Here is a 26,451-nt window from a genome sequence, read left to right as displayed (position 1 = left end):
CCTGAGCTGGGCATCTGCAGCACCCGGGCAGATGCAGATCCTGGGCTCCCGTGTTGCCCTGGCATAGAAACACACAGAAAAAAATGGAAACAGCAGCTTCGTAGCCCAGCAGCCACACTTTGTAGCCCTGCAGCCACACTTTCTGTAGGCTGCTCCCGGGACGTTTGGGCACGGAGGGCAATAACGTGTGGTGTGAGGGTACGACAGGGTCTGTGGGACAGCGGGGGGGTGGAGGCAGCATCTCTGCTCCCGCAGACACCGAGGCTGCACCGTGCCCGTAGCGCTCTGACCGCTCCACTGCTCAGAGCCCTCCCTTCGCAGCTCCGTAACCTGCCATCCAGCTGTGCTGGGACTGCTTTCCCAGCGCCCCGGCAGCAGCCTTTCCCTCGCAGCTTTGAGCTGTGCGTGTTTCTCATCCCCGTGCCCCTGCACCCGCAACAGCATTGCTGGGGGGGTCCCACGGGAAGCCATTGCCAAGGAGCGTCGCTCCTTACTCCCCGGTTCTGAACACCTTCTCTTGCAACTGGGATTTTATTTTAGAGGAAAACTTCCTCGTAAGAAAATACTGGCCTAATATGCGATAGGTATGACCGGTGGCACAGAGGCTTGGCAACCAGCCGGCGGGTTTCAGGGAGCCGCCGCGGCCGGCCCCGGAGGGTTCACCCCGCCGCGGGAGAGGGACGGGCCGGGAGTCCCAGCGGCGCGGGGCCGGGGCTGTCGGGGCGCGGGGGGCGGCGGTGGGGCAGCGCCCGGGCGCGGGGCTGGGGGGTCCCCGGCGCCGGGGCGGCTGCGGGGCCGGGGCCGGGGCCGGGGCCGGGGCCGGGGCCGGTGGCGAGGCCGGCCCGCCCGGTGCCCTCCTCCGCCGGGCCCTCGGGGCGGCGGCCGCCGTGACATCAGTCCGGGCTGGCGCCGAGCGCAAAGCGCCGCCGCCCCGCGACCCGCCTTCTCCCGCCGCCAACAAAAGCCCCCGAGCGGCCGCCGGCCCCAGCCCCGCTCCCGCTCCCGACGCCGACCCGGCCCGGCCCAGCCCAGCTGCAGGTAGGTGCGGGGCGGGGGCGGCCGCCGGGCCCCGCGGCGCGGCGCGGCGCGGCGCGGAGCCCCCTCCCGCGGGCGGACCCGGTCCCCGCCGCGGAGCCTCCGGGGCCGCCGCTCTTCCCGGCCCGGGGCGGGCAGCTCTCCATCGCTCCGAGCTGCGGCATCCCCGCTGGCCCCCCACGCCCAGCCCTCCCCCGGGCGGACCCCGGGCACCTGAGCTGGGGCGAGATGCGGGGCTGGGGGCGGGAGCGGGGGCACGGACCCGCCATGCGCCCGTGGGGTGGGCGCGGGTGCGGTGGGGCCCACTGAGGCACGAAACGGCAGGAGCATCCGTGCACATGACACCAGATGCGGAAGCCAAAGCTCTTGCATCAGATCGGGTGAACTTTCCTAACCCGGCGGAGAGCGGGCATCAGCGCAGCGCAGGCACTTCCCACCGCGACGCCAGACTTTCTGCTGGCGCTCATCTTAATCCTCCGCTAAGCGTCCTGTTCCCTTTCTGCTAAGGGAAATCTCGGGGTTGTGGTCTCGGGCTGGGCTGTGAGCGGAGTCCTCGCGCCCCGTCCCCTCGCCAGAACGTGGGCTCTGCTGTCGCTTTGCTTTGCAGCCCGAATAAAGCTTTCACCTGGGGAGACTGAGCCGGCTTGATCCTCTCCGCTGGTGTGGCCTGAAGTTGCTTTACAGAGGAGATTTGCATCGCTGAGGACCTGGCTGGGCACACGCTCGAGCACAGCTTCAGGTGCCACTTTCCAAACCTCAGAGCTGGCAGCGAGGCCAGCGCGCAGGAGAGGGTGTTCATTAGCGCTTGGCAAAAATACCGGATGCTGCCCAGTCACCGTATTAGATGTAGGGAGGGATGGACTGGGTGAGAAGGTGCAAGCGCTAAAACGGTATTAGGTGTGAGATCGGCTTTGGACACTGCACCTCCTATCTCTTCTGGATTTTGGTGGTGAGGCTGGAAAGGTGTCGTAGTGTCTGTGACCACCTCTAGCCCTGGGGAGGACGTGCTGCTTTGCTCCGTGCTTGCCGCTGCTCGACAGCCAGCGCGGTGCCTTCCCTGCTCCCGCGGGACGGAGGGCACCCTTTGTCCAGCCTCGGGCTCGCAGCCAGCCTCTCCTGTCTGCTGGATCGGGGCCTCTCCAGGATGTCAGTGCCTGAACCCTGCCTCTGGAGCGGCTGAGCTCGGCTCCCCACTCCTGTGAGGCAGCACAAAATGACCAGGATGTGTCCTACTGGAAAAAAGGGCTTTGCAAAAGCTGAAGTGAGCTTGGGCAGATTTTGATTCCTGCAGAAGTCAGTAGCTTTTCTTAGCATACCTGAAAATGCTTTTGGCTTTTGTTCTGGATAAAGCTGGGATTTTCTTTGAGGAACCCAGTTGTGATAGGAAACTTTGAAGTTGCCTTTGTAACCAACGCTGGGGAGCAGTGCGGTCGACAGGCAATGGTGTGTTGGTCTGCAGGCCCGTCGTGGCTGGTGAGCGCTCGCCGATAGCCGTGTCTGGCAGGTGGCTCAGCGCGGTGCTGGCCTCACCCTGGCCCCTTCCCGGGCACAGCAAACCTGAAGGCTGCCTTACCATGGCAGCAGAAGTAATGCCTGACTGTGTTGCTTTGGGAACTGTAGAGTAGATGAGCCGTGTGTGAGGATCACTCTGGACCTTGGACCCTCCTGACTTTCTGCCCTCCGCTCCAGGCAAAGCCCTCAGAGATGTCTGATCTGATACAGCTGCATCTCCTGGGTCAGTTCTTTGCTTTCTCCATGTTGATGCTCAGTATTTTGCCATGTCCCAGTGCTCACCAGCCTCAGGACCCCACTCTCCTCTTGCTCACCGGTTTGACATCACTGCATCAAATATGACCTTCATTTATCCTCATTTACACTGTTGGCAGCCCAGAGGCTCCTCACGTCACTGTCCCACCCAGCTGATGACATGGCAGGGGGCCGGGGGGACAGTTCTAACTTGCCTTTTGCAGGGCACTTATGCCCAGGTGATGTGAAAGCTGCTCCATGACAGATGCCGTTTGTCTGGGGCAGAGAGTGCCCCATGGGCCCGATTGAAGTTTATGGGTGCTGGACCCCTGATGCTCTGTCCCGGTGATTTCCCTCATGGCGTTATGTGTATCTCCATGAGCTGGTCCCTTTCTTCTCTGCCCACATGCAGACACCCATCTGTCTAGGTGCCTCCTTCTTCAAAATTCTGCTCATTTCATGGCTATGCCGGCTGCTCTCTAAACTGGAAGGTGGTAATCAGACCCCAGTGCTTGGGACTCCTGCTATGGTTTGCTCCCCTTTGACTTGTCCCTTTGCCAGGCCATGTAATAATCCTGCGTGGACAGCTGTGAACATTGTTAGGAGTGAACTTTGTGCAGCACTGATGGTGCTTTTCTGCTATTCCCTTGTATTAATGCTCTCATTGGAAAAAAAGAAGAACCTTTTACATGGGCCAGCATGAGTCTCCTCTTCCTCAGTGATCTCCTCCAGGCATGAAGTGATTGCTCTGCAATTAATTACTGTAGGATTTTAGTAGAACATCTGGGCACATACGTGGGAAAGGTTTTCCAGCTATCGCAGAAGCTCGAATGGTTGCACCAACGTCCCGGTGGCTGCAGGTAAAGTTCATTAGAGGGTGAAGGGGGAGAACCTGCACAGCTCTGAGTGCTCCTGTGGTAGCGTGTTCACTGTGTTCACACGGCAGCGGGTGCTGCTGTAGCTCTAGCAGTTAAAAACCAGCTGCTCTCAGGCAGCTCAAACGGTGGTTGTCAGCTTTGGTGTGAGTGACATGAGCATGCTGATCTCTCGGCCCACTGTAAGGAGAGGGTGACCGTGTGTTCTTACTGCCTGATGGCTTGGCTTCATCTCTCACTGCTTTCCCTTACAGCTCAGGTTTAGATGACATATCAAAGCACCAAGATGTACTGGTTCCATACTGGTTTATGCCTCGTTGTTTAGTGTAGCTTACACTGCCTCCCAAACTGGTGCAACACAAGCCCATCTGAAACGTGAGTGAGTCTGTAGCTTATGTTTGACCCGGTGAACTGTACTGCTGCAAAGTCAGACATCAGACACTGAAATTAGAGTTAATCTCCAAAGAGTGTCAGACTTGTGTGGTTCTTGTGTGTATGCTTCCCAGCAATACAGCTGTGGATAAAAGGATGGTATCTTGTTTTCTGAGGCCCCTTGCCTTATCCAGAGCGGATGGAGGACCATCCCTGGGGCTGAGCCATGCTTGGCACAGACAATGCTGTCTGTAGGGCTCTGGCTGGGTTTGCTGCGAAGTTGTGGTACATGGGATGCGGAGCTGCAGGAGGGAGGAAAATAATCTCGGGTTTTGGCAGCCCTGGGTGTCTCTCTTGCCTGTGCTCAGTGAGATCTTTGGTTGCAGGACAGTCACCTCTTGTTCCTTATTCTGCATGGGTCTAATAGTGATTTGGAGAAGTGCCACTGTGGTCAGTAAGTGTTGCAATTGGACAGAATATGGTGCTCAGCTTCATGGTGCAAAGTACTCTGAAAACGTCGAAAGGGTTGCAAACCCTCTGACATATCTTAAATTAAGTCATTAATTAGGGGACTGAGATGATGGGTCTGTCTAGATGGCTATTCTAAGGATTTTGCTTCTGAGACGGCTGGTGAAGGTCCCAGGCTCCATGAGCAGGATGCTCCTATTCTTTTTTTCCTGCTGATTCTGACCTGTAGCATAAAGCACTTTTTGGCCTCTCGTGTGGCCTGCCGGGCTCTCAGCATGTGCCTGTGTATGTTGTGGACTAAAAGGGAATTCCCTGCAACTTAAATCTTATCTATCTCAGGCTTTCTCTGTGCCCAGCTGTGAGCTATCACAAGCCCACGTATCCCCAGGACAAACACATTTTTATGATTCCTCCCCATGAAAAATCCATCCTGGCATATGCCAGGAGGTCTTGCTGGGATGTGGCTTTGCTGGGGCTGCTTCTGTGCTGCTGGGTGCTTCATGGTGAGAGTCACCTGCCGAAATCACAGTGAAGTTGTTTAAACTGCGTGGAGGCACCTGCAACCCTCTCGTGGTGGATGGAGGAAAATAAGCAGTAAAAGGTCTTGATCTCCTGTGGCAAACGTCAGATGAGCTTCACCCAGAAGCACCTTTTCTCCCCCGTAGGCTCACAGGCAGCTCGGAGGAAGGTGTCCCCACTGCCGATGCCTCAGTTTGGGAAGATGAACCCTGCTGTTTGGGACGAACAGAGCCTCTTCCTTCGCTGCTGCTGTAAAGGGGAAAAAAATGTGCCATGGAGGCAAAGTGGAGCAGCTGGCTCCAAGCCATGCTGGGCAGTTTGTCCCTGAGCATGCTTGCAGATGCCCTGGCTGTGGAGCAGGGAGCGACGGCAGGAGCACTGAGGCAGGAGCACTGAGGCAGGGGACTGCCTGCATGAGGCTGCCCACCAAAGTCAAGGCTGGTGGGTCCCAGAGATGGGCTCTGCCAGCTGTCGTGTTTGGAAAGGGATGGGGGACCCAGACAAACTGTATCCAGCATTGTATTATTCCCGATGAGGGGTCTGACACAGGTGGGCATGGGTGGAAAAGGGACCAGTGGGCTCCCACGCCGTGCGGACCCGGGCATCTCTGCTGCCTGGGCTGGCAGGGGGATGGTGCTGGACGTTTCTGCCCTCCAAGGAAACTCCTGAACCAGGTCGGGCCCTCCTCCTGGTGCAAGGGGAAAAAACAGGCTCTGGAGAGAAACAGTTTGTGTCCTTTTAAGGCAATGCAAAGGCTGGGACTGGAACCATCAGGCTGGAAGGGAGGGATTTGGCACGGGCTGAGCAGTGGTGGGAAGCCCAGCCTGCAGGGCGTTCAGAAAAGAGACTTCCCGGCTGCTGCGATCACACCCCAAACACAGCTCCTTGGATCCCTGGAGCCAGCACAGCCTCCGCTCCAGCCCCTGCTCCCGGCACCCTCCTCAGCTCCGTCTGTCTGTCCTGTGCTGAGACCCTCCGCGCATCCACGAGCCGGGAGCTGCAGCCGGGCTAGAGCGGGGCCAGCGACTGCGCAGCCCTGCCAGCATGCCAGCCCTGACCTGCACCCTGCCTGCTCTGCCTGCTATTATAACCCGGTTGAGATCAATTTCCCTTTTCTATTGCCTGACCAAGTACTCTTACACAGGGAAGAGCTCGACTTTCCCTATACTGGAAGGTACAGAGATCTCAGTGTGCCTGGGAGCAGAGGGTTTGCAGCACTTCATCCTCCCTCGTCTCTCCGTCCGACGTTGATACAGCCCCCAGTGCTGTTGTGTTTAGCATCCTCCTCCCCGCCTGCCTGCCAGGCAGGGCAGTGCCGCTGGCTCAGCCGTTGGGTGGGCATTGGAGACCCAGAGATGGGGCTTCAGCTCCCTGCGGTGACCCAGGGATTCAGAGCTGCTGCAAGGAGTGGGCTCAAAGGCTGTGCCCCCGGAGTGCCCCGGCAGACCCAGATCCCCTTCCTCATAGCCATGCAGCTGAGCCGAGGGAGGTGGTGAGATCCTGCGCGTGCTGTGGGGTAGCACACAGTGTAGTGTGAAAATGGTGTTTGGTTTTGGGGACCTTGTCCTGCTGCTTTAGCTGTTCACGAGTCGGGAAGCATATGGCTGTGCCTGCGAAGCGGAGGGTGACTTCTGCTGCCCGTTCCCATGTGGGAACAGGATGGAGAATTACAGAAGTGTTGATGGAGAGAGGCCTCTGGAGACCTCCCAAGCCGCAGCTTGTGCCCATTGACCCTCCTCATATCATTGGGCACCACCAAAAAGTGTTTTGTTGTCTTTGTAGCAACCCTAGGTTGCTGGAGATCCTCCTTAGCCACCTCTTGGCCACACTCAACCAGCCTGCCTCCCTCAGCATCTCCTTGTAGGACTTTGTTGTTTGAATATCTTGAGGTTTATGTTGGCCCCATCTTCAAAAGTATCAAGGCCCCTCTGTGTTGGAGCTCTGCCACTTGTGTTAGCTGCTCATAGTATTTTGAGGTTATCTGCAAATTTCCAGATCAAGGGGCCTCTTGATCATATCTCATCAGATACATTTCAGGAAAGAGGAGAGAGAAATAGAAGCATTTATGTCCTGCCACGGAGCTGCATGGTAGCTTGGGTTGGTGCTCAGGTGTTTGCCCTGCACATGAGCCTGTGTCCCTGGGGCTGCTGATTTCCCAGCCTGTGACTGTACCTGCAGTCCTGGAGGAGGCTGAGATGCCCGAGTACAGGGGGAACCTGTGAGCGGTTGGCCAGGCAAGGCACAGGCTAAGGATGCTATGGGGGACACAGTGCCAGAGCCCGCTGTGTTTGGTGGTATCAGGGGTCAGCTCCTGCCCTTTGGGAAACCCTGACTATACCCCTGCCCTGTGGTGGCAGAAATGGAAGAGATGTTTGGGGAGGAGAAGCTGGAACTGTTTCCAGCTGGGGTGACAACCTGTACACTCTCCAGCACCAAGGGTCAGTCACCCTGGCCATTGCTGCGTTGCTCTGTCGAGGGGTAATAGCAGGGCAGCGATCTAACAAGGTGCTGGTGCTGTGGGTACCTCTGTGAGTGCCATCTCCCGTCACTGTCCTGCTTCCTCCCTTTGCCTGGCACAGAAAGGAGCTGTGAGGTCCCACAGCTTCCAGGACAGGGGGATTTCTGCTGCTCCTGGCTGGCAGGACCAGAGGTCCCTAGGAGGCAGCTGATACAGCTGGGTGCTGTAACGATGGATCCCGTGGGCATCCCGAGTTCTGCTAGTTCTGCTAATTACCAGCCCTGCGAATCGGTGCAAACAGCAAACGTCCATGGGTGGTCTCCGCATGTGCAGCTGTGGAACAGCTGCTGGAGCACTGCTGGCGGGTGCCCGCTCTGGCTGCCTCACTCTGCCCCGTCCCTGCCTCCTGCCCGGCCAGCGCCCTGCCTGGCCTCCCGCCCTGACGCTGTTTCTGCCTGTGCTTTTTCTGCAGGATGCCAAACTGGGGAGGAGGAAAGAAGTGTGGCGTGTGCCAGAAGGCGGTGTACTTCGCCGAGGAGGTGCAATGTGAAGGCAGCAGCTTCCACAAGTCCTGCTTCTTGTGCAGTGAGTACCAGCCCTTCCGTCGCCCCTCCCGCCCTGCTTCCTGGTTCTCTGGCAGCTGGGCGCCCTGTCACGTCCTGTTTATGGGCTGTGTAAACGCTCGTTAGGATTCCTCTACAAACAGCCCGGCTGTGGGAGCCGTGTGGCAGGCTTTCTGCTTTTCTCCAGACTTAGGAGTAGTCCTGCTGAAGGGACACAGATCATCCCAGGACACCATGGGCCGTCCAAGCTGTCAGGGCTGATCTCAGCCAGCACCCACGCAAAGACTTAGTCTGTCCCTACATCAGGGAAAGGCTAGGCTGAGTCCTCTAGACTATCTCCAGATGGTCGAGATTGGAGCATGATACAGGGTCTCTCCAAACAGTGGTGGCAGGAGGTGGCACATCCCATGCACTGCTCTGGGGTGATGCTAGCTTTAGTCTTCTAAGTGGCTTTGCCACGTTGGGAGCTGGCATGGGATCTGCCCCTGTGCCTCAGGAGATGATGGGAAGAAGATGTGGTCCTGGCCCTTCTGCTGATGGAAGGCCTAACTGTGAGGTGCTAAAGCATCACCTCCAGCCTGCCTGGAAATCTGCTACTGTGGAGGGTGTCTCTGTTGCATGTTTGGACCCAAGTCTCACCTCCAGCAAAGGGCAGCAGAACAGGATCTGCCTGTGGATTAACTAAGTGCAGAGGTCCCTTCCTCTGCCTGCTCTGCAGGAACCTACAAATCCTCTTGGGTTCATGCTGCAGGTCCCCAGAACCCCTTCCCATCCCTTTGGGGGTACCAGGGCAGCAGTGCAGGGACAGGCAAGTCGTGTTACATTGCTGAGAGCAGCTCCTTAAATCTGGGGCATCCACATCCAGGGGGGCTGCAGGACCTTTGAACAAAAAGATGACCACTGTCCTCAGCCTGTGTTTAACCCAATATCTGTCCCCTGCCCTTGAAGGCTATCAAGTAACAGAACTAGTGATTCTCATGTGTTCACAGGAGCGTGCATGTTGCTTGTGTCCACTGATAGCCATCGCTACTCCTGCTGCTCCGTGACAGATGCAGAAGTGCACCTTCAGAGCCGTCCTTGCAGCAAGGGCCCACTGAGGTTTAACATTTCCTCAGCTGGTCCCTGTACCCTGTTCCCAGTCTCACCATCCCGTTGCAGCAGGGAGCACAGATATGACCATTTCCATATGGGCAGCAAGCAGAGCTAGGGTCTGTAAACAGACACACAGCTAGAACTAATCTCAGCAGACCCATTCCAGCAGGGAAATACCAGTGTCCTCATGGGGCCGATCCCTGCCATGCTCCTGTGTCCACCTGGCACGGATACTGGATACTTCTTGGCCGGCCTGCCTGGGACGCGGCATGCACAGATGGATGCAGATGTGAGAGAGAGAGGCTGTTGCCGTGTCTCTGCTCCCTGCGCAGTGTGAAGAGTGGCCAGCGTGGCCGGTAGCTCTTGTATGTAGGAGTTTCCAGGCTGGAAACCTTGCTTTGGCTTGAAAGGACTAAGAAGGGGAGTTGCGGAGAGGCTTTCCCCAGGCGGGCAGGGGGCTGGCAGGCTGTGTCCTTATTGCGGCCGCGCTCTGCAGCAGGAAGTCGTGTTTCTTCTGCAGCCTCAGATAAGGAGGGTGGGGAATGTTACCCTCATCTCTCCCCCACCACTGGCTTTTACCATCTGAGTCCACGTCAATGAAGGACCTCAGTATGGGGACGGAGACCCCATTGCACCGCCTCTGCCCTTCCCCATGACCCCTGTGCACACAGCCGGGTTGCTTAGGGAAAGCTTCTGCCATGCAATGCTGGCATGCAGGGTGTGGGGCAGGCCCCCAGGAGCCACAAAATCAGGCAAAAGGCATTGCTTCAAGAAGGGAATACCCGGCCGAGGCTGGGAAGAAGGTCATCCCATGTCTGCTCATGGAAGCAAGTCACCAGGGAGTGGTTTAGAGCTGGCTACAGCCAGGGCTCCTGTCCCTGTGCTGTGCAGCCCTACATAATCACACTCCACACATACCCCAGCAGTTCTGCCCATCCTGGCTGCGGGCTTCCCAGTTCAGGCCGTGGCTTGCATGCCAGCCCACAGTGCTGCCCGCTCTTCCCAGTCACATGCCACAGGCTGCGGGTGATGCTGAGCTCCACCGAACTCCTGCGTTCCCAGCCTGTTCCCCAGTGCTGCATTTGGGCCTCATCAGGGAACTTGAAGCCGTTATCTTTAGGGGAGAAAAACAAATACTTTGACCTGATCTGCCAAAAAAAATAATCAAAAAGGAGCCAAACCTACCACAGTGCATTAGAAGTGGAGATCGGCTGAGGGAGTGACTTGGTGATTGACTCAGTGGCATCGAACCAACTGAGTCAATAGTACATGGCAGAAACGTACTGTAATGAGGCCGTTTGGCCTCTGAAAGTAGCAGCAGCTCTTGCGTAATTGTGTTGTGGAGCAACTCCGCTGCTCTTAGAAAAACAAAGGGTCCTTAACTCGATGAGTGCTGCACGCTGGAATTTCTGCAATGCAGAAACCTGGGAGCTGGGGGCTGATTTCTAGGAAGCAGACTGGGAAAGAATTTTTCTGCTGCCTCTTGAAGCATCTGTGGCTTGTGCAGATGAGGGACTGTGAAAGCTTAGGTTAGAGCTCTAAATCCACCCAGCACGGTGGGAGAGAAAGACAGATGCTGTTGAGATCATTCACTCCCATCCCTAGGACAAAGCTCTTTAAACCTGCCAGTAGAAGTGCCCCAGTTCCCCTCCTGGGGGGTGTCTCCGAATGCAGCGGTTGCTCCTGATGAGCTCCAGGGTAATGCAGAGACAACCCCAAACCAACCCATTAGCTTGGCAGCTACGGGACCAGTTTACCAGAGCTGGTCTTTCTCAACAGGGTTACGTGCTCCATCCCCAGCTCCTGCCGTGGTGGGACAGGGGAGCCTGTAGCCAGGAGAGGACCCTGCAGATCCTCCTTAGATGGCAGGAGACGTTTCCCTTTCCACCTCCTTCTCCCAGCAGCAGCACACGGGGCTCCCCACGGCCTCGGAGAGCACCATATTTAGTAATTGGGCCGAGGAAGGCTGCCTCTCACCCCTGCGTTTAGTGCTGCGGTTTGGGCTGCTCCAAGAGGAGAGCTCTGCTGTGTTTGCATTCCTGTGATATTGGTAAAGGCCAAGAAACTTTTCTGCTGGCGAAGAGGCCAACGGGCTGCTGGGAGCCTTGACATTTAAGGCATGTAAGCAGGAGGGAGGAAGGCTGTGTCGCAGCTGTAACAGGATCTGTTTTGGGGCTGGCTGCCAGCACTGTGGACTTTGCCCCAGGCGTCTGGATCCTGCACCAGGGCAGGTAGACACTGGAGATCACCGCGAGCCCCATTTGGGTGCTGCTCGCCTCCCGCTCCGGCTCGCTGGGCGGCGTGTTCCAGGAAGGGTTTGGAAGCTGACACGGAGGCTGAGATCAGAACTAGGACATGAGTCAGGAAAACCTAAAAATCGGGAGAAGAGTCTGTGTGGCCTGAGCCCAGCACCAAGCTCAAGCTCTGGATGGGCTCAGCTGGGACCCCAAGCCTGGCTGCTGTCCCATCTCCTGACTCCTGTCCCATCTTACATCCCATATTGATCCCCAAGGCTTGAACACCCAGCTGAGTCAGTGTTCCTCGCCTGAGATGACCCTATGCACACACCGTAATCATGTCATGGACCAGGGGTGACACACGCTAGCATGAACATCTTCCAGTGTGATCTTGGGGTCCGGAGAGTCAACTGTGCACAATAGCGTAATGTGCCAACAAACTTACAGTGCACCAGCTGTGGAAATGGCTGCAGGTCTGCTTTTAGTCTGTCTAAACATGAGGAAAAATAGATTTGCTTACATTACTTTCCCCCCAGTGCCTATTGCTGTGTATTCGCAGTGGACTAGGAGTGTGGCAGAGCTGCAGCTGCAGTGGGGCAGGGCTGTCCCTCCCTGGGCTTGTGAATCCTGCAGTGATTTGTAGGGAAATTTCAACCCCCCCGGTTTAAGTGCATCTCCAGGATACCGCATCAAGAGGGTTAACAGAGCTTTTTCTTAGTATCAACCTTGTAGCTTTGGTGGTTGCTTCCTTTTAAAGGCAGACAGTGTTCTTGTTGTGATCCTTATCTCCAGCTGTTTTGCATGCACTCCCTTCAACAGGATCTTGTCTAGGGTTTCCTTGCTCCTTGAAAGCTGAGCTGTACTATCCCTTGTGAGGACTTGTTTTCTCCAGCTAATTAGTGAGCTCTGGATGTGCAGGCTAATGGCATGGCCCTCTCCTCTTTTCTAGTGGTCTGTAAGAAGAACTTGGACAGCACCACTGTTGCTGTGCATGGAGAGGAGATCTACTGCAAGTCCTGCTACGGCAAGAAGTACGGCCCCAAGGGCTATGGATATGGGCAGGGAGCAGGGACCCTGAGCACTGACAAGGGCGAGTCTCTGGGAATCAAATATGAAGAGTGAGTTTAACTCTTGTTTTAGAAACTGGGGCTGTTGTGGGCACCTTCTCCCGCACATCTGTCTGCTTGCGATGCTTGGCTGCGTAGCCCATGCTGAACTTCCAGCGGTTCCTAATCTGGAAAGTGCCGTGGGCTGCCCTGCCTTTCTGCTCCTTGGGGGAAACCCGCTGAACCCTCTTTGCAGGGTGGGATGGGGCTTGATGGGACATGTCCCCATTGCCTGAGCACGCTGCCCATCCCCTCCTAGCACGCAGCTGCGAGGCTGAAGTTTCCATGGGGCTCAACACATTGTGCCTAAAGCTACGGGCCCTTCAAAACTAGGCTGGGATTTGTGATCCCATAGCTCTTCCCTCCTCCATCCTGCTTGTGCAGCCCTGATAATGAACTCCCTCCCATCCACAGGGGCCAGCCCCACCGACCCACCAACCCTAACACATCCAGAATGGCCCAGAAAGTCGGAGGTGCTGATGGGTGCCCTCGCTGTGGTCAGGCGGTGTATGCAGCCGAGAAGGTGATTGGAGCTGGAAAGGTAAGAAGGGGAATGGAGTGGATGGGGCACGCACATGCCACAAGTTGCTGTGTGGCAGGGAGACCTTCAGAGAAGGTCTTGACCTGACCCACAGGCTGCTGCAGGCTGGTCTGCCAGTGCCTCCAGCTAGGGCTGGGCTTAGAGTCTGGTGGCCATGCTTACCTGGAAACCTCGCACCAAAAGGACACCTGGGCACGTCTGGAAACCAGGTTCTCCAGGCTGCATCGCTCTTACAGACTTGTAGATGGGAGAGAAATACATTTTATACTAAATATGCAGAGCACTGCTCAGCAGAGGTCACAGTGGACATCCCTGCTGCTGGATGTGTTGGGAGGATGAGCAGTGATGTGGGCCATGGCCACTGCCACCACTAGCTGAATAAGTGCAACGTCCAGTGAGCCTTCTCCACCCTCTGCTGCAGGCTGGGATGCCACAGCCCAGATTCAGGGCAGGGAATGAATTCCAGTGGTCAGCGCTGCCTGTAAGCAGGGCAAGGTGGTTGGAGGTGTGGGCATGGGCTCGGTGCATCTCTCTTGGGCTGTTCTGCTGGTGGACTGGGTCTGCTCAGGGTCAAATGTAAAGGACACTCTGCAACAGCCCTGGTGCTTCCCATGTCAAGTTCATCATTTCACCAGGGTCCTTTGCATCCCAAGCTGTGGCCTTGTCCTAGCCCAGCTCTGGGAAGCCCTCTGTAAGGCATGGGGACACCTTCTGCTCTGTCAGCCCTGGGACCCCGGGTGAGGTCCCTGCCCTGAAGCAACCTTCCCTCGGAGGTCAGGTACACGTGCAGAGCTTGCCAAGGCAGCCGGGTCAGGCTGCTTGGCTTTGTGCCGCAGGGATGGCCATGCTGGGAAAGCCTCACCGCCTCGCTGGGGACGTTGGGTCACCCCTGCTGTGCTCCGTCCTCCCTGGGGTTTCTGTGTTTGTCCTCTGTCCCCAGAGCAAGGAAAGGAGGCATCTAGTCAACAGAAAGAGCCTCCCAGCATCATCACACCCTAGCTGGCAGTGCAGGGATTTGTGATGGACACGTTGAGGGGCAGCCCAGGGTCAGCAGCCAAACTTACCCTTAAAATCATGATCTGAGCTTCCTGGTAGGCTTCTGCGGTTGATGTTTACAGGGAACCAAAACTGGCAAAGCAATTACACTCAAGCAAACCCAGAGAGGATTCCAGAGCATGTATTTCATGTGCTAATGTTTGCTGGATGACTCCATCTGCTACCTCCTTCACCAGTCCCCTAATTTCACATTTTCTTCCAAAAAAGGTTTCATGTTCTCCAAAGTGTTTATTTAAATTCCTCCATGAGCAGCTCTGGCTACTCTAGGTCTGCTCAAAGGCTGTGAGCTCATTTATCCCCAGAGGACTGGCAGAGTCGTGGGGGAGTTTTATTTTTAAACACTGGCTGATTTCTGCATTCTTAGTATCTGTTTGCTGCCTTCCTTGGAGCTGCAGTTGTGTAGGGGCAGGTGTCCCAACCCTGCTGCCACCCCCCCAGGCTAACGTACAGCAGCAGTGGATCTCAGCTGGATAACTCGGGGGATTTATCGTGGTGCTTCAGAGAGGACAAATCTCCAAAGAGGGAGGTGATTGCTGCCTACAACTTAATGTACAAATTATTGTACAAATGACTGCTGCGAGTGGGGGCGAAAGCTCTCCAAAACCAGATCACCTTGGGAGCAGTGACCACACCTGATGTTTCCTCTCGGTATCTTCCCCCTGGGGCTGGGAGGACTGCTCTTTCCAGGGAAAAGCTTTCATCCCGTTCAGACCTCTTTGCCAACTGCTTTGGGTCAGAAACAGAAAAATGACCCTGTTTGGTGGCCAAAGCATTGCTGCCCTGTCCCCGGGTGTTGTCTGACCCGGCTCTGCTCCTGTCCCACAGTCCTGGCACAAGTCCTGCTTCCGCTGTGCCAAGTGTGGCAAAAGCCTGGAGTCCACCACCCTGGCAGACAAAGACGGGGAGATCTACTGCAAAGGTGAGTGCCACCTTCCCCACTGGCTTGTCCGGGATGCTGAAGGCTGGAGGTGTTATCCCACAGGCAGGGGGTGAAAACCCCTGTGCAGGGAACCAGGATGGGACTGAGGTTTGGGGAGGTGGTGGCCCCAGCAGCTGTGTATGGGGGCTGGCTGTGCCGGCTGGCCGTGGAGCCGGGGGATTTCCCGTTGCGCCTGGGGCCTCTCTGTTTGCCCAACAAATACAGCAAACCCTGTGCTGTTTAGGCAGTGCCTGCTTCGAGAGGAAGACCTGCTTGTGTTCAGCTGCCAGCCTTACCCGTCTCTCCCTTCCCGTCCTCTGCAGGTTGCTACGCCAAGAACTTCGGTCCCAAGGGCTTTGGCTTTGGGCAAGGCGCCGGGGCGCTTGTGCACTCACAGTGAGGCACCAGGAGCTGGGCTCTCCGCTCGCTCAGGGCTTGTCCAGACCAGCCTGCGCTGCCCAACCCTTCCCGCGCCCGCAGCGAGCATCCTCACCATCATCAATAACCACCCGCTGCTTCACAGCACGAGCCCCTTCCTGCCCGCCCTGACCCAGCGCACCCCGAAGCTGTGGGAGTCCCAGCATCGTCCCCATCGGGTCCCGCTGGTGCGGGTGTCGGCGGGGAGGCAGCTCGCACCCACCCGCAGTGAGGCCCACGTGCCCGAAACGTTCTGCTCCGCATTGCCCATCCTGCCGGGATGCAAGCTCAGCCGTGCCATGCCGTGCCACCGAGCAAGCAATAAACATCAAAGCTGACCCGTGCCTGGCCTTGCCAGAGAGTTTATTCCCCATCCGGGGCTGAGGAGGTGCACCGGGTGACCGGAGCTGGAGGTCGGGAAGTAGAGGGAGGAAGGGAAATGTTTGCAATCGTGGCTTGCAATTAAAGCACAAAGGCAGGAGCTGCTCGGATGCAATTTGACGTGGCCCAGCTGTGTCCAGCTGAGCTCTGTGGGTCGGCTGGGCCGGGCTCTCCCCTGCTCCTGCGGTGGATAACCATTTCCAAAGCAGCAGTTGCTGCTGGGAGGCCCAGGACAGACCTTCTTGGGTGTGCCGGTAGCACAACACGTGTGCACGCCCTATCGAAACCCCTATCAGTGCTTTTACGTGGCACCTCTTCAAACAGGCGTGCCCAGCAGTGCTGAATAATTAACAACTTTTCACCTACTCCGTGGGTTTTTAGCAGTACTGTGGATCATTAAGCCGTCAGCTTGGCAGCTTCCCAGATTTAATTCATTTTCATCTAAACTCTTTACTTTCTTTCTGTGATTCTCTGGTTTGACCGGTATGACATACCCACAAGATCAGCCTCACTGCAGCTTACAGTTGTGAACCCCACAGGGAATTTAGTTTTGGGGTTTTTTTAACGTTATAAACTTTGTGGTTGAGTAAATGAGATGGGTAGTGTTTTGAGAAGCACAACAGAGGCAGTAATCCTTTGGTGGGGCAGGATTTGGGCTCCTTTATCAACTTAAGCACTTTCTCCCATTCATCACACCCTTGGTTTTTACACGACATTTTGGAAGCTGAGGTGGGGAGTATGCTCTTTAAGCATCTCCAAAAATCCTCCCCCCAGGTTTCCCAGCCTGGGACCCAAATTCTATCCAGCCCCATTGCTCTGGGGTGGGTGGTCGGGGTTTGGTGAGGCGGTAGCAGATGGCACTCGGTGTGCAGAGCAGGCAGCCCAGGCTCAGGGATGCGGCAGCGGGTCAGGAGCTGTAGTGCAGCAGGCTCACATACCACCCTCGGTGTGGAGACCGAAACCTGGCTCCCTTGCTTGGCAGAGGCCCTGCTCCCCCACGGAGGTGTGGGGGGTTAGGAAGCTGCCTGCTTTCTCCATGAGTGAGGGGTGGATGCTGCGCTGCTGCGGCATTTCAACTGGATGTGCCACAGGCAGGGATTGCGCCCAAGCAACGCTGTTTAGTCAATAAAGCTAGAACAAGTCTTTCTTTAGTCTCTTCTTCCCATAGTTGTAGAGGGTGTGTCAGAGAAGGGGAGGTACTGACATGTTGCAAGTGTGATGGACCCCATAGAGGCCATTGGCTCCTGGAGACCTGATCAAAGCCAGGAGAAAATGCTGGGTTTGGGTTTCACGGGGTCACAGAAAGAGGTAGGATGGAAGGGTCCTGCAGAGGTCTTGAGTCCAACCTCCTGCTTAAAGCAGGGCTAGCTCCAAAGGTCAGGTTGATCAGAAGTCAAGTTTGGAAACCCTCCAAGGATGGAGGTCCCACCACTATGGTTCTTGTCACATCAATGCACCATGCACACAGAGGAGGTTATTTTTTTTCCTTATGTGCATCAGAGTTTCCCTTGTGGCACCTGTGCCCGTTGTCTCTTGTCCTTTTGCCATGCACTGCTGTGTCTCCCTTCTCCACAACCCTTCTCTAGGTAGTGGAAAACTCAAGTTTGGTCTCCCTGAGCCCTCTCTTCTCCAGGCTGGGGGGTCTCTGCTGAGCTTTCAGCCCCAAAGGTCCCAGGTGACAGCATGGGCAGTGTCCTGGGACAGGCACCTTGCCCTGAGGGTTTGCAATCAGTGCTGCCCACCTGCTGAAGTTGCATTGTTCTCCTGAGAGTGTCTTGGGGGTGACAGGGACGGACATCCACAGTGTTGGCATGGGGAGACCAGGACAGGCATCGCTGGGGCTGCACATCCAAACAGAGGGCACGAGGTGGGCTGGAGGAGGTGGTGGGGCAAGGCCCAGCAGAAGCGAGGTGGGATCAGGGGAGCTTTCTGGGCATCCCCTGCCCAAACTGCAGCAGGACGGCTGTGACCATCTGCTACCCTCTGCTGGTTACTGCTCCCCGAGCACGGGCACGGCCCCGCGCTGGTCAGCCGGACTTGTCTGGACACCTGCACCCAAGTGTTGTCCAACTCCCTTTAGAGGCAGCAGAGCCGCACTGCACCCAGCAGCACCCATCCCTCCCTGCTGCCGGCATGGCGGGCTGCCCGCCCTTGGGAAAGGGGCTGCGGGACCCAAACCTGCCTCCGAAGAGATGAACGAGAGTGTTGGCTCGTGGCTGAGCACCCTGCAGCCTGGAGGGTGGTGGTACCACTCCGAGCAGTCAGACTGGAGCCCTCTGAGCCCCACGGCCGGTGGCGTCGGGGGATCTTGCGGCAGGGGATGCCGCACCGCCACCGCCCCATCCCGGCCGTGGGCACTTTGTGGGAATGAGCCAGCCTGGGGCAGGGCTTTGCCCCACCTGAGCCCCAAGCCCCGGCAGCCCCCTTTACCCGCCTGTAAGGGCTCCGTGTGGATGGGATCTGCGTGGGGACCGCAGGCAGCCCACGGAGCAAAGCCTTTTGCTTGCTGGCAGCCTGAACGCTTTGCGTCCTGTTGGATTTGCTGGAGGGCAGGAGCTGCGGCGTCGGCCTCCCAGGCAGCCTCTGTCCCTCCGGGTCTGGGAACAGCCAGCCGGGGAGAGAGGAGCGGAGAAAGACTTTGTCAAAGCTCCTTTACATCCATGGCTACAGGAAAATGACCTTCCCTTGGTGGCTGGAGTCCGGAGACGCAGTGAGCAGCGGAGCTGGGGCCTCGGAGGGAGGGGTTTGGCAGCCCTTGGCTCTCCCCAGGGTGCTGAGGAAGGAGACGGGGCTGGCTGGTGAACCAAAAGTGCCCACAGACGTCCCAGCTCGCTGGAGAGAGCCGGGAACAACAGTCCCGAAACTACTCACCCCCAAATTTCCAGGGCTCAGCACCCCTGGAGCTGAGCTTTACCCGTGTGTGTGAAAACAGCCTTGGATGCTCCTTTGGGGGGGAACCCACACAACTGCTCTGCTCCCCCTGAAAGCACTGGGGTGCTCGGGGTGACCTCCGGGGCTGCGCTGGCCCCCCGGCTGTGTCCAGCCCCACGCTGCCTTTGGCTGCGGGGGCAGCGAGGGCCGCAGGGGAGCCGGGGCTGCCTGACGTCACGAAACTGGGTCTCCTGGGACACCCGGGATCCCTGCCAGCGTGGCGAGGTTGGCCCCGGGGAGCACGAACCAGTTCCTGGCTCAGGCAGCCATTGCCCTGCCCTCTTAATGAGGTATAATTAGGTGCATCTCATCAGCGCTGCAGACTTGCCCCCCGGCCACGCTGGCTGCGGGCGATGCCCCCAGCAGGGACCGGGGATGATGGAGGGGCTGGGGCAAGAGGGGCTGCAGCTGGGGGGTACCGGGGGGTTGGGGTCTGCAGGGGCACGAGCAGGGTGATTCAGGAGGTGAGCGCCAGGGCAGCGGCTGCGTGCCAGGGAGCCGCAGGCCAACCTGCAGGCTGCCAGCCCCAGACAGTGACCCCGGCGTGTCCCCGGGGGGACTTTTTCCTCTTCCAGACCTCACCTGGGCGAAGGGACCCGCACCCTCAGCATGTCCAGGGGCATATCCAGCCGCCCAGCAGGCTGTGACCATCGCCCCCTTTGGCAGCCCATGGCCAGCACGAAGGCCCCAGATGTCCCTGCCGGCACACGGCACGGCACGGTGAACCCCTCCGTGCCAGGCGCTGGCACAGGAACAGACAAAGCTGCGGTGGCCGGGAACGAGACGGGCTGGAAAGGAGACGGGTGTTTCGCTGCAGGGGAGGGAGGACTCAGGCGAGACCGGGCTGTGCCATGCTGCCCCGGCCCCGCTCCGGGGGTGCGTCCCCCCCGCACAGGTCACACGGGGCTGGGGGATGCTGGTCCTCGCTGTAGGACAGGCTGGGGGCTTCAAATCCCTGTCCCAGGGGATGTGGGGGACGGGAGCTCCGTGTGCTGAGGGCTGGGCCAGCACCCTTGGGTGCAGGGCCAGGTGGGTGGGGGGTGTCAAGGGCTGTCCCCGCTGCAGGGCAGCCCTGCACAGCCATCTCAGAGTGGTGACACCAAATGTCTGTCTCCATGTGTCCGCCCTCCTGGGCCCCCACCCGGGGGTCCCCACAGCCCCTGCCTGGCTGGTGCTGCACCCACAGCCCCCTGCCCCTGGTGGCACTGCACCCCATAACCCTCTGCCCTGGCTGGTGCTGAACCCCATAACTCTCTGCCCTGCCTGGCACCAAACCCCATAGCCCCCTGCCGCAGCTGGCACTGCACCCCATAAGCCTCTGTCCTGGCTGCAACTGCACCCCATTGATCCTTCCTGGCTGGCACTGCACCCCACAGCCCCCCACCCCAGCCGGCACTGCACCCCATAGCCCCATCTGCAAGTGAGACTGTGCCCCATAACCCTGTGCCTGGCTGACACTGCACCCCACAGCTCCCTGTCCCCATTGGCACTGCACCCTATAGCCCTGTGCCAGCTGGCACTGCACCCCCAACAGCTGGCACCGCACCCCCCAAGAGCTGGCACTGCACCCCCAAGAGCTGGCACTGCACTGCACGCCTGGGCTGCCGTGCAGAAGTCTCCAGCCCTGCCCCGACACCGCTGCCGTGCAGACCCATGCCCACACCCTGCTGGTTCACACGAGGACCCCGGGGGCAGCGCCTGCCCGCGGGCAACCCGAAAGCACCTCCTGGGTGAAGCGGGGCTGTGCCGGGCCTGGCTGGGCTTCGCCTGGGCGTGAAGGTTGCCTGCACAGCAGGAGGGGCCAGGCGAGGCGGGGAGGAATGCGAGTGGGAGAGTGGCCGGGCATGTAGCGACAGCTCCTGGGGCGCGCGGCGCCGGGGATCCCACACGCTGCACAGGGCAGGGAGCAGAGCCCCGGCAGCAGGACTGGCGGCTGGCATGGGGCACCCCATCGCTCACCCCCTCTGAGAGCCAGGGAGCGGAGGGCGGGGAGTCCCCCCGGGGCAGCACGGCTGCTGTGGGTGTCCCGGCCCCGGGGAGCTCGACTCTGACGTGGAGGGGCTGGAAATCCCCCGGCGGGTGATGCCCAGCTGCACCAACACGAGGTGCTGAGGATCCCGGGGGGCCACTATGACCCCTGAGAAGGTGCTGAGAGAGGGGGTGCTGGAGAAGCGGAGCGGGGGGCTGCTGCAGCTCTGGAAGAAGAAGCGGTGCCTGCTGACGGAGAAAGGGCTGCAGCTCTTCAAGCCCAAGGGCTCGCGGCGCAAGGAGCTGAGCTTTGCCCGCATGAAGGCGGTGGAGTGCGTGGAGTGGAAGGAGCGGCACATCTACTTCACGGTCGTGATGGACGACAGCCACGAGATCGACTTCCGCTGCGCCCAGGAGGACCCGGGCTGGAATGCCGAGATCACCATGGGCCTCGTCCGCTTCAAGAACCAGCAGGCGATCCAGGTCGTCCGCGCCCGGCACAGCTGCCGAGCAGGTACCGGACCCCCCCATCACACCACGGGTTGGGGTGCAGGACCCACCAGAGGATGAGGTCCCCAGCCGCTGGGTCCCACCTCTGAGTGGTTTGGCTTCCCCATGGGAAGCACAGAGCGGGTCCCATGGATGGGGATGGGTCTGCAGGATGGCTGTCCTGTGTCCCCTGCACTGTCTGGGCTCTGCCCTTCGCACCCCCGCCGGGTTTCACCTCCCTGCATCCCTAGAGAGGGAATTCCGAACACCCTCCTCTGTCTGGGGTGGCCCCGAGGGACATGGGGCTCTTTGCCATCTTGCACATGGGATGGCGGTGAGGACCGTGGCTGGCTCCACTCCCCAGCTCCCCTCAGGGCTGGATCCTGCCCCACGTCCCAGCGCTGGCCGGGTGGGTAACAAGCACCTTCTCTCCCCAGTGGTGCAGTTCGACGCGGCCCCGGTGGGACAGCCTGCGGACGCACAGCATCTGAAGAGCAGGATGGAGATGGCCCTCGGCTCGGCGAGTGGTGGGGAGAACGGGATTCCAGTGGGCAAGTGAGGCCAGCGCTGTCTGCTGCCCGGGGACGGGGATGGTGGCCCTGGGGAGGCCAGTGCGGGCGCTGGCTCCCCCCGTCCTGGAGCAGGACAGAGGCACCGCAGGAGCTGGGCTGGCACAGCTGCAGGGGTCAAGCCACAGCCCCTTGGCACGACAGGGCAAAGGGCCCAGTCAGGGCTACCACCCGGGGCTCCAGACATGGCAGGAGGTGACATCCCTGCGTGGGGGCCCACCATCCTTCAGACGACGTGGCCAGGACCTTGGTGGACTGGTGGGGACCCCCAGGCCTCTCCTGCAGGACGGAGGATGGGATGGATGAGGTTGAGCCTGAAGGAAGCAGTGCGACGGTGAGCTCTGCCTGAAGGCCAGTGACACTGGGACAGATGGATAGGGGTGGGGACACGGCTCCCCCTGAGCCCCCACATTGAGAAGGGGCTGGAGAGCTGCTGCTGCAGCAGGGACCCCTCTGGGCACCGTACCCGGCTGGCGCGGTGACGCAGCTGTGCTGCTGGACACTGTCCTGCCCTGGGCTGTCCTCAGGGGACGCTGGGGAAGGCAATGGGGACCCCGACTCCCTGTACCAAAAGTGTCCCCAAACAGGACCTTCTGCTGCTTACCCTGGTGTTGCTTTGATTTGTGGGGCCCTGCAGGGTATGGGAGAGCACAAATCCTGCACAGAGCTTCCCCTAAATCTGCCAGCATCCCACAGCTGGGCTCCAAAGCCCCCATTGCCACCCCGAGCCTCTCCGGTCACCCATCCCGCTGCGCCCGTGTCCCCAGGGATTCCCACGGTGGTTTGCGGGCAGGCGACCCGGGAGCAGCGCTGCCTGGCTTTGCAGGCAGGGACGGGAGGCAGGGGAAGGGACGGCTCTGCCCCGACAGGCAGTGCAGACGCCAGCGCCTCGAGCCACCGGGCTCCGCAAGCCGGAGCCTGAGCCCCAGCCCCGCGGCCGGAGGCACTGCAGATCCTCCCGGAGATTGCCCGCTGCGTGGGAATCGGGGAGCGCAGCACCCTGTCCCCCCGGGCTGCGGCAGCCGGCCCCAGCCTGCGCGCCGGCCGCCTCTGCCAGACCCCTCCGGGGCCCACGGAGTCCTGTCCCCATGCCAGGGCAGCTCCAGGGTGGCTTTGGGGAAGGACCGTGGCATGGCCGGAGCCCGCTCATGGTGCAGGGCCAGGCTTGTGCCGGCTCTTTCCAAGCAGCCTGGGAATAAGCATTTTGGTGTTTTTCTACCCAAGGAAGCCTGCTTGGCCATCCCTGGTCCTCAGAGCTTCATTTGCCGAGAAACCCCCCCTGCTTGTGAGTGGAGACAAGTGGGGGGGTCCAAGCTGGGGGGGGTGCAGATGAAGCCAGATCCAAACCCCACATAGACAGAGCTCTGCACCGTCCCTGCGCCGCGGCAGGGACAGAGGGACCAAGACACGGTGGGCTCCAGGGATGGTGGGATGTGGTCCCCTGCCCAGGGGGAGATGCTCTGGGCATGGAGCCCTGCATGGAACAGCCCCCCAAACATAGTCCCCACACACATTTCGGGAGGGAATGGGGTTGTCAGTGGTTGGAGGAAGGTGCTGGCGCTCACATGGCATTTCCGTGGCAAGGATCTCTGCCCTGGGGTTTGTCGTAAATCCCCAGCTCCCAGAGTCAAGGGATTCAGTGAGGCTCCTTCAAAGTCCTGTAAGCATCCTGAGCCCGTGCTGTGACAGGGCAGCCACCCAGGGATGGGAGCACCCAGTGCAAGGGGTTTTCCAAAGTGTTTCAATTTCAAGCCAGTTTTGGGGGGCTTGACTCCTCATTTTCAGTGTTCCTACTCTCTCTCTCACTGTAAATAGATATTTTCTGTTTTCCAAGTGCCAGCAAGTAGCCGGGGAAGAAAATGGTCAAGATGGGTGTGTGTAAGCGCCAGCCCTGGCCATGAACGTGTCCATCACGCACTGACAGATGAGGCAGCAGAGAGACCACGGTACCCATGAGCTGGGGAGAAATTGAAGCTGTTAATAGAGGGAGAGGGACAGAAAGAGCAGGGCAAATTGCTGTGTTGGTGTTTCAGGTCCAGGCATGGGGAAGGTCAAGGTTTTCCATCCCTATCCCAAGCTGCTCATCACCCTGCCAGAGCCGCTGCCTGTACCACGTATGCCCCCAGGTTTGGGAGTTTCTCCTGCACAGACACCCAAATCAGCCAGATCCACCCTGGGAGCAGGGGCCGGGGGGTGAGAGCTGAGCCAGTGGTGCGTGGGTGGGAGGCAGGATGGCTTCACTCCCCGCCTGTGAGGGCTGAATTTTTCATGCAGAGGAAAAGGTCACCCAGAGACTGAAAAGCAAATAAACAGCCAAGAGACTTGGCCAGACAAGTGGAGCAGGGACGGGGCCGGCGGCTGGTCCATCCTCCATCACACGTAATGTGGTGCCAGCACGTTGCTGGCCTGGATGGGGCTCAGCATTGATGAGTGAAGTTGGATAAATGGGGTGATTTTACCCGAGGGAAAAACTCCTGCAGGCAGGGGCTCAGAGAGCAACAGGGTTTGCAGGAGAAAGCAAGCGTGGGGGGGAGAAGGGCCCTAGGAGCCTTGCAGGAGGCCCAGCACTGTGGAATTATTTTTAACTAACTATTTGCACAGAGTTATGGACGCAAGGAAACTTGCAGCGCTCTTCCAGTCAGCCTGAAAAGCAGGGAGAGGGCACATGGGAAGCATTTCTAATGCCCCTGGAGGTGGGGAAACTGAGGCATGGCAGGGCGTTGGGAGGCATGTGGCCTCGCAGCCCCCCCACAGCACGCTGGCTGCCGCTGCGAGGAGGGGCTGGCTCCTGGGGACCCCTGTGCTGGGGACACCAAGCAGAGCTGGGGCTGAGCGCTGAGTCCCAAAATGGAGCGAGGTGCCCCGGAGCTGCCCCAGTTCAAAGGCAGGAGCCTGAAAGGCCGGCTCTGCTGCTCCCAGCCCCAGGTGCCCCTGCTCCACCGGCCCTCCCCGCACCACTCAGAGGAAGCCTCGGTGCTGGGACTCCTCTGCACAGGCTGGGGGCTGCCCCGTGCCTCCACCCCTGGGGCCAGGGGCTCTGCCAGCACCCATGGGTGCTGGGGCTGGCACCCTTCATGCAGCAATGTGAGGGTGATGTCGGGTGCAGAGGAGGTGGCAGGGGGAGCTTCAGGGCCCTTTTTTCCACCCGATGAAATCCCAGTGCCCAGCCCTGGCTTTGGGGTCAGTTTGGGGCTGGCTGGACCCCCCGACAGCTGGAGAAGGCGGTGGGGGTCACGGTGCTGAGACGGGGGTTTGCAACATGATGGTACCGATGCTTTTTGGCAGGTGAGACTGCGTGTACCTCCTCCACCATTGCGTGCCCTGCAGGGAGGCTGGCAGTGCCTTGCTTCTCCTGCAAACATCAGTGTAGTTTGTGGGTATTTATTCCTCAGATAAAAATGAAAAGAAAAAAAAAATCACAGTTGTAGCAAGCAGTATTTTTTTTTTAGCTTTGGGTCAAGTGTCTGGCTTCCTTCAGATGCTCCTAAATTATTGCATTGTTGACCATCCTTAATTATAATTCCTAAATCACTGGATTTTGTTTTGGAATCCAGAACCTGCCCCAAGCAGTGCCAGGCTGGAGAGCTGCCCCATGCCCTGCCACATCTGCACGCCCATGCTTTGGGGGAGCAAGCAGCCGGGACATCCACACCACTGCTGCGGTGGGTTTGGCCATCTCCAATAAAGTCCTCTTGAGTTTGAGCGTAGGCAGAAATCTGTCGTCCATAACACAGAGCTTGGGAGGCTGAGGGGAGTCCAGGCATGGGTTGCAGGGATTGCGCGTGTGTTAATTCCCCATCCCCAATGTCCTGACGTTGCGCGTGGAGAGGGTGTCCCAGGGAGGTGGAGGAGGCAGTGGGCGATGAATGTGGTTGTGAGCATCACCCACCAGTGGAGCCGGGGCTGCGGGAGCCGGTGGGGGGAAGGGGCCCACCACCCCATCTGGCACCGCAGGAAGAAGCAAGAACAGCAGCCAGGCCTTGCTGGAGCTGCAGAGGGCAGCAACGGAGCTGAGTACGCGCCAGCGCCTGCCCGGCACCCACTGCCCCGAGCAGGAGTCACCAGGCTGCCCTGGCGATGGGGGGCTCAGCCCAGGCTTGCAGCAAAAGGGGATGCCGAGATGCCCCAGTGCCTTCGGGCGTCTCAGAGACAGATGGGAGGGCCTGGAAATACCCTGAAAATGTCTAAAACGTCTGTCAGGCTCTCTGCCTGGCTTGAAATTTTGGATTCACAGTCCCTGTGAAATACTTTGCCTTAGGCTGAAAACCAGGCTGGTTTTTAGGATATTTAAACTGACATTGCTGTTGAATCATGTCAGCCCATTAACATGGACAGAACAGCAAATATCCTCCTCTTGTTTGTAAGAACAAGATCAACATTGGGAAGGTTTCATGTGTCACTTGGCAAAACCACGGAAAGCTTAAAGCCTTCAGTGGGTGGCTCAGCTCCATTTTAATAATGTCTTTCCACTGTCCCAAAGTAGATATTTCCTCCTTATTTAATAAAGACTTTTCTACGTGCCAATGGCACGAGGCAGGGAGCGTGTGCTGTTTGTAAAGAACCCGTTAGCTTTGAGAGACCCCTCCTCAGCTTTGGCACCTTCTGCAAACATTTCAAGTCTCCCCAAAGCATTCAAGCTGAGAAAAACAACTTGTCCCACAATGTTTCTAGAAGTGGAAGGTATTTCTCCCATTTTGTGAAAATAGTCC

The 26,451-nt window shown here is 58.7% G+C and overlaps 2 protein-coding genes across 2 annotated transcripts; both read left to right on the top strand.

The window, feature by feature from the left end:
• Positions 1 to 878: 878 nt before the first annotated feature.
• On the top strand, positions 879 to 15,748 carry CSRP1 (cysteine and glycine rich protein 1). The gene is made up of 6 exons (XM_072886278.1): positions 879 to 1,038; positions 7,946 to 8,058; positions 12,315 to 12,483; positions 12,886 to 13,012; positions 14,894 to 14,987; positions 15,311 to 15,748. The coding sequence occupies exons 2-6, from the start codon at positions 7,947 to 7,949 to the stop codon at positions 15,385 to 15,387; spliced, it is 579 nt and encodes a 192-aa protein (XP_072742379.1). The 5' UTR covers positions 879 to 1,038; position 7,946; the 3' UTR covers positions 15,388 to 15,748.
• Positions 15,749 to 19,166: 3,418 nt separating this feature from the next.
• Positions 19,167 to 25,561, top strand: PHLDA3 (pleckstrin homology like domain family A member 3). The gene is made up of 2 exons (XM_072886279.1): positions 19,167 to 21,198; positions 21,611 to 25,561. Exons 1-2 carry the CDS (start codon positions 20,847 to 20,849, stop codon positions 21,730 to 21,732), a joined length of 474 nt encoding a protein of 157 aa, XP_072742380.1. The 5' UTR covers positions 19,167 to 20,846; the 3' UTR covers positions 21,733 to 25,561.
• The last annotated feature ends 890 nt before the right edge of the window (positions 25,562 to 26,451 follow it).

The sequence above is a fragment of the Ciconia boyciana genome, chromosome 23 (assembly GCF_034638445.1).
Source record: "Ciconia boyciana chromosome 23, ASM3463844v1, whole genome shotgun sequence".
In the NCBI taxonomy this organism is placed as follows: Eukaryota; Metazoa; Chordata; class Aves; order Ciconiiformes; family Ciconiidae; genus Ciconia; species Ciconia boyciana.
Note: the sequence above shows the minus strand (reverse complement) of the source record. Positions and strands in the feature narration are given on the sequence as shown.

What these genes read in the sequence shown, in the direction of transcription:
- PHLDA3 (XM_072886279.1), top strand. Translation starts at nt 20,847, where the DNA reads ATGACCCCTGAGAAGGTGCTGAGAGAGGGGGTGCTGGAGAAGCGGAGC. An exon ending in CCGGCACAGCTGCCGAGCAG is followed by an intron (nt 21,199 to 21,610) that starts GTACCGGACCCC and finishes TTCTCTCCCCAG; the next exon opens with TGGTGCAGTTCGACGCGGCC.
- CSRP1 (XM_072886278.1), top strand. Translation starts at nt 7,947, where the DNA reads ATGCCAAACTGGGGAGGAGGAAAGAAGTGTGGCGTGTGCCAGAAGGCG. An exon ending in CTGGGAATCAAATATGAAGA is followed by an intron (nt 12,484 to 12,885) that starts GTGAGTTTAACT and finishes TCCCATCCACAG; the next exon opens with GGGCCAGCCCCACCGACCCA. An exon ending in AGGTGATTGGAGCTGGAAAG is followed by an intron (nt 13,013 to 14,893) that starts GTAAGAAGGGGA and finishes CCTGTCCCACAG; the next exon opens with TCCTGGCACAAGTCCTGCTT.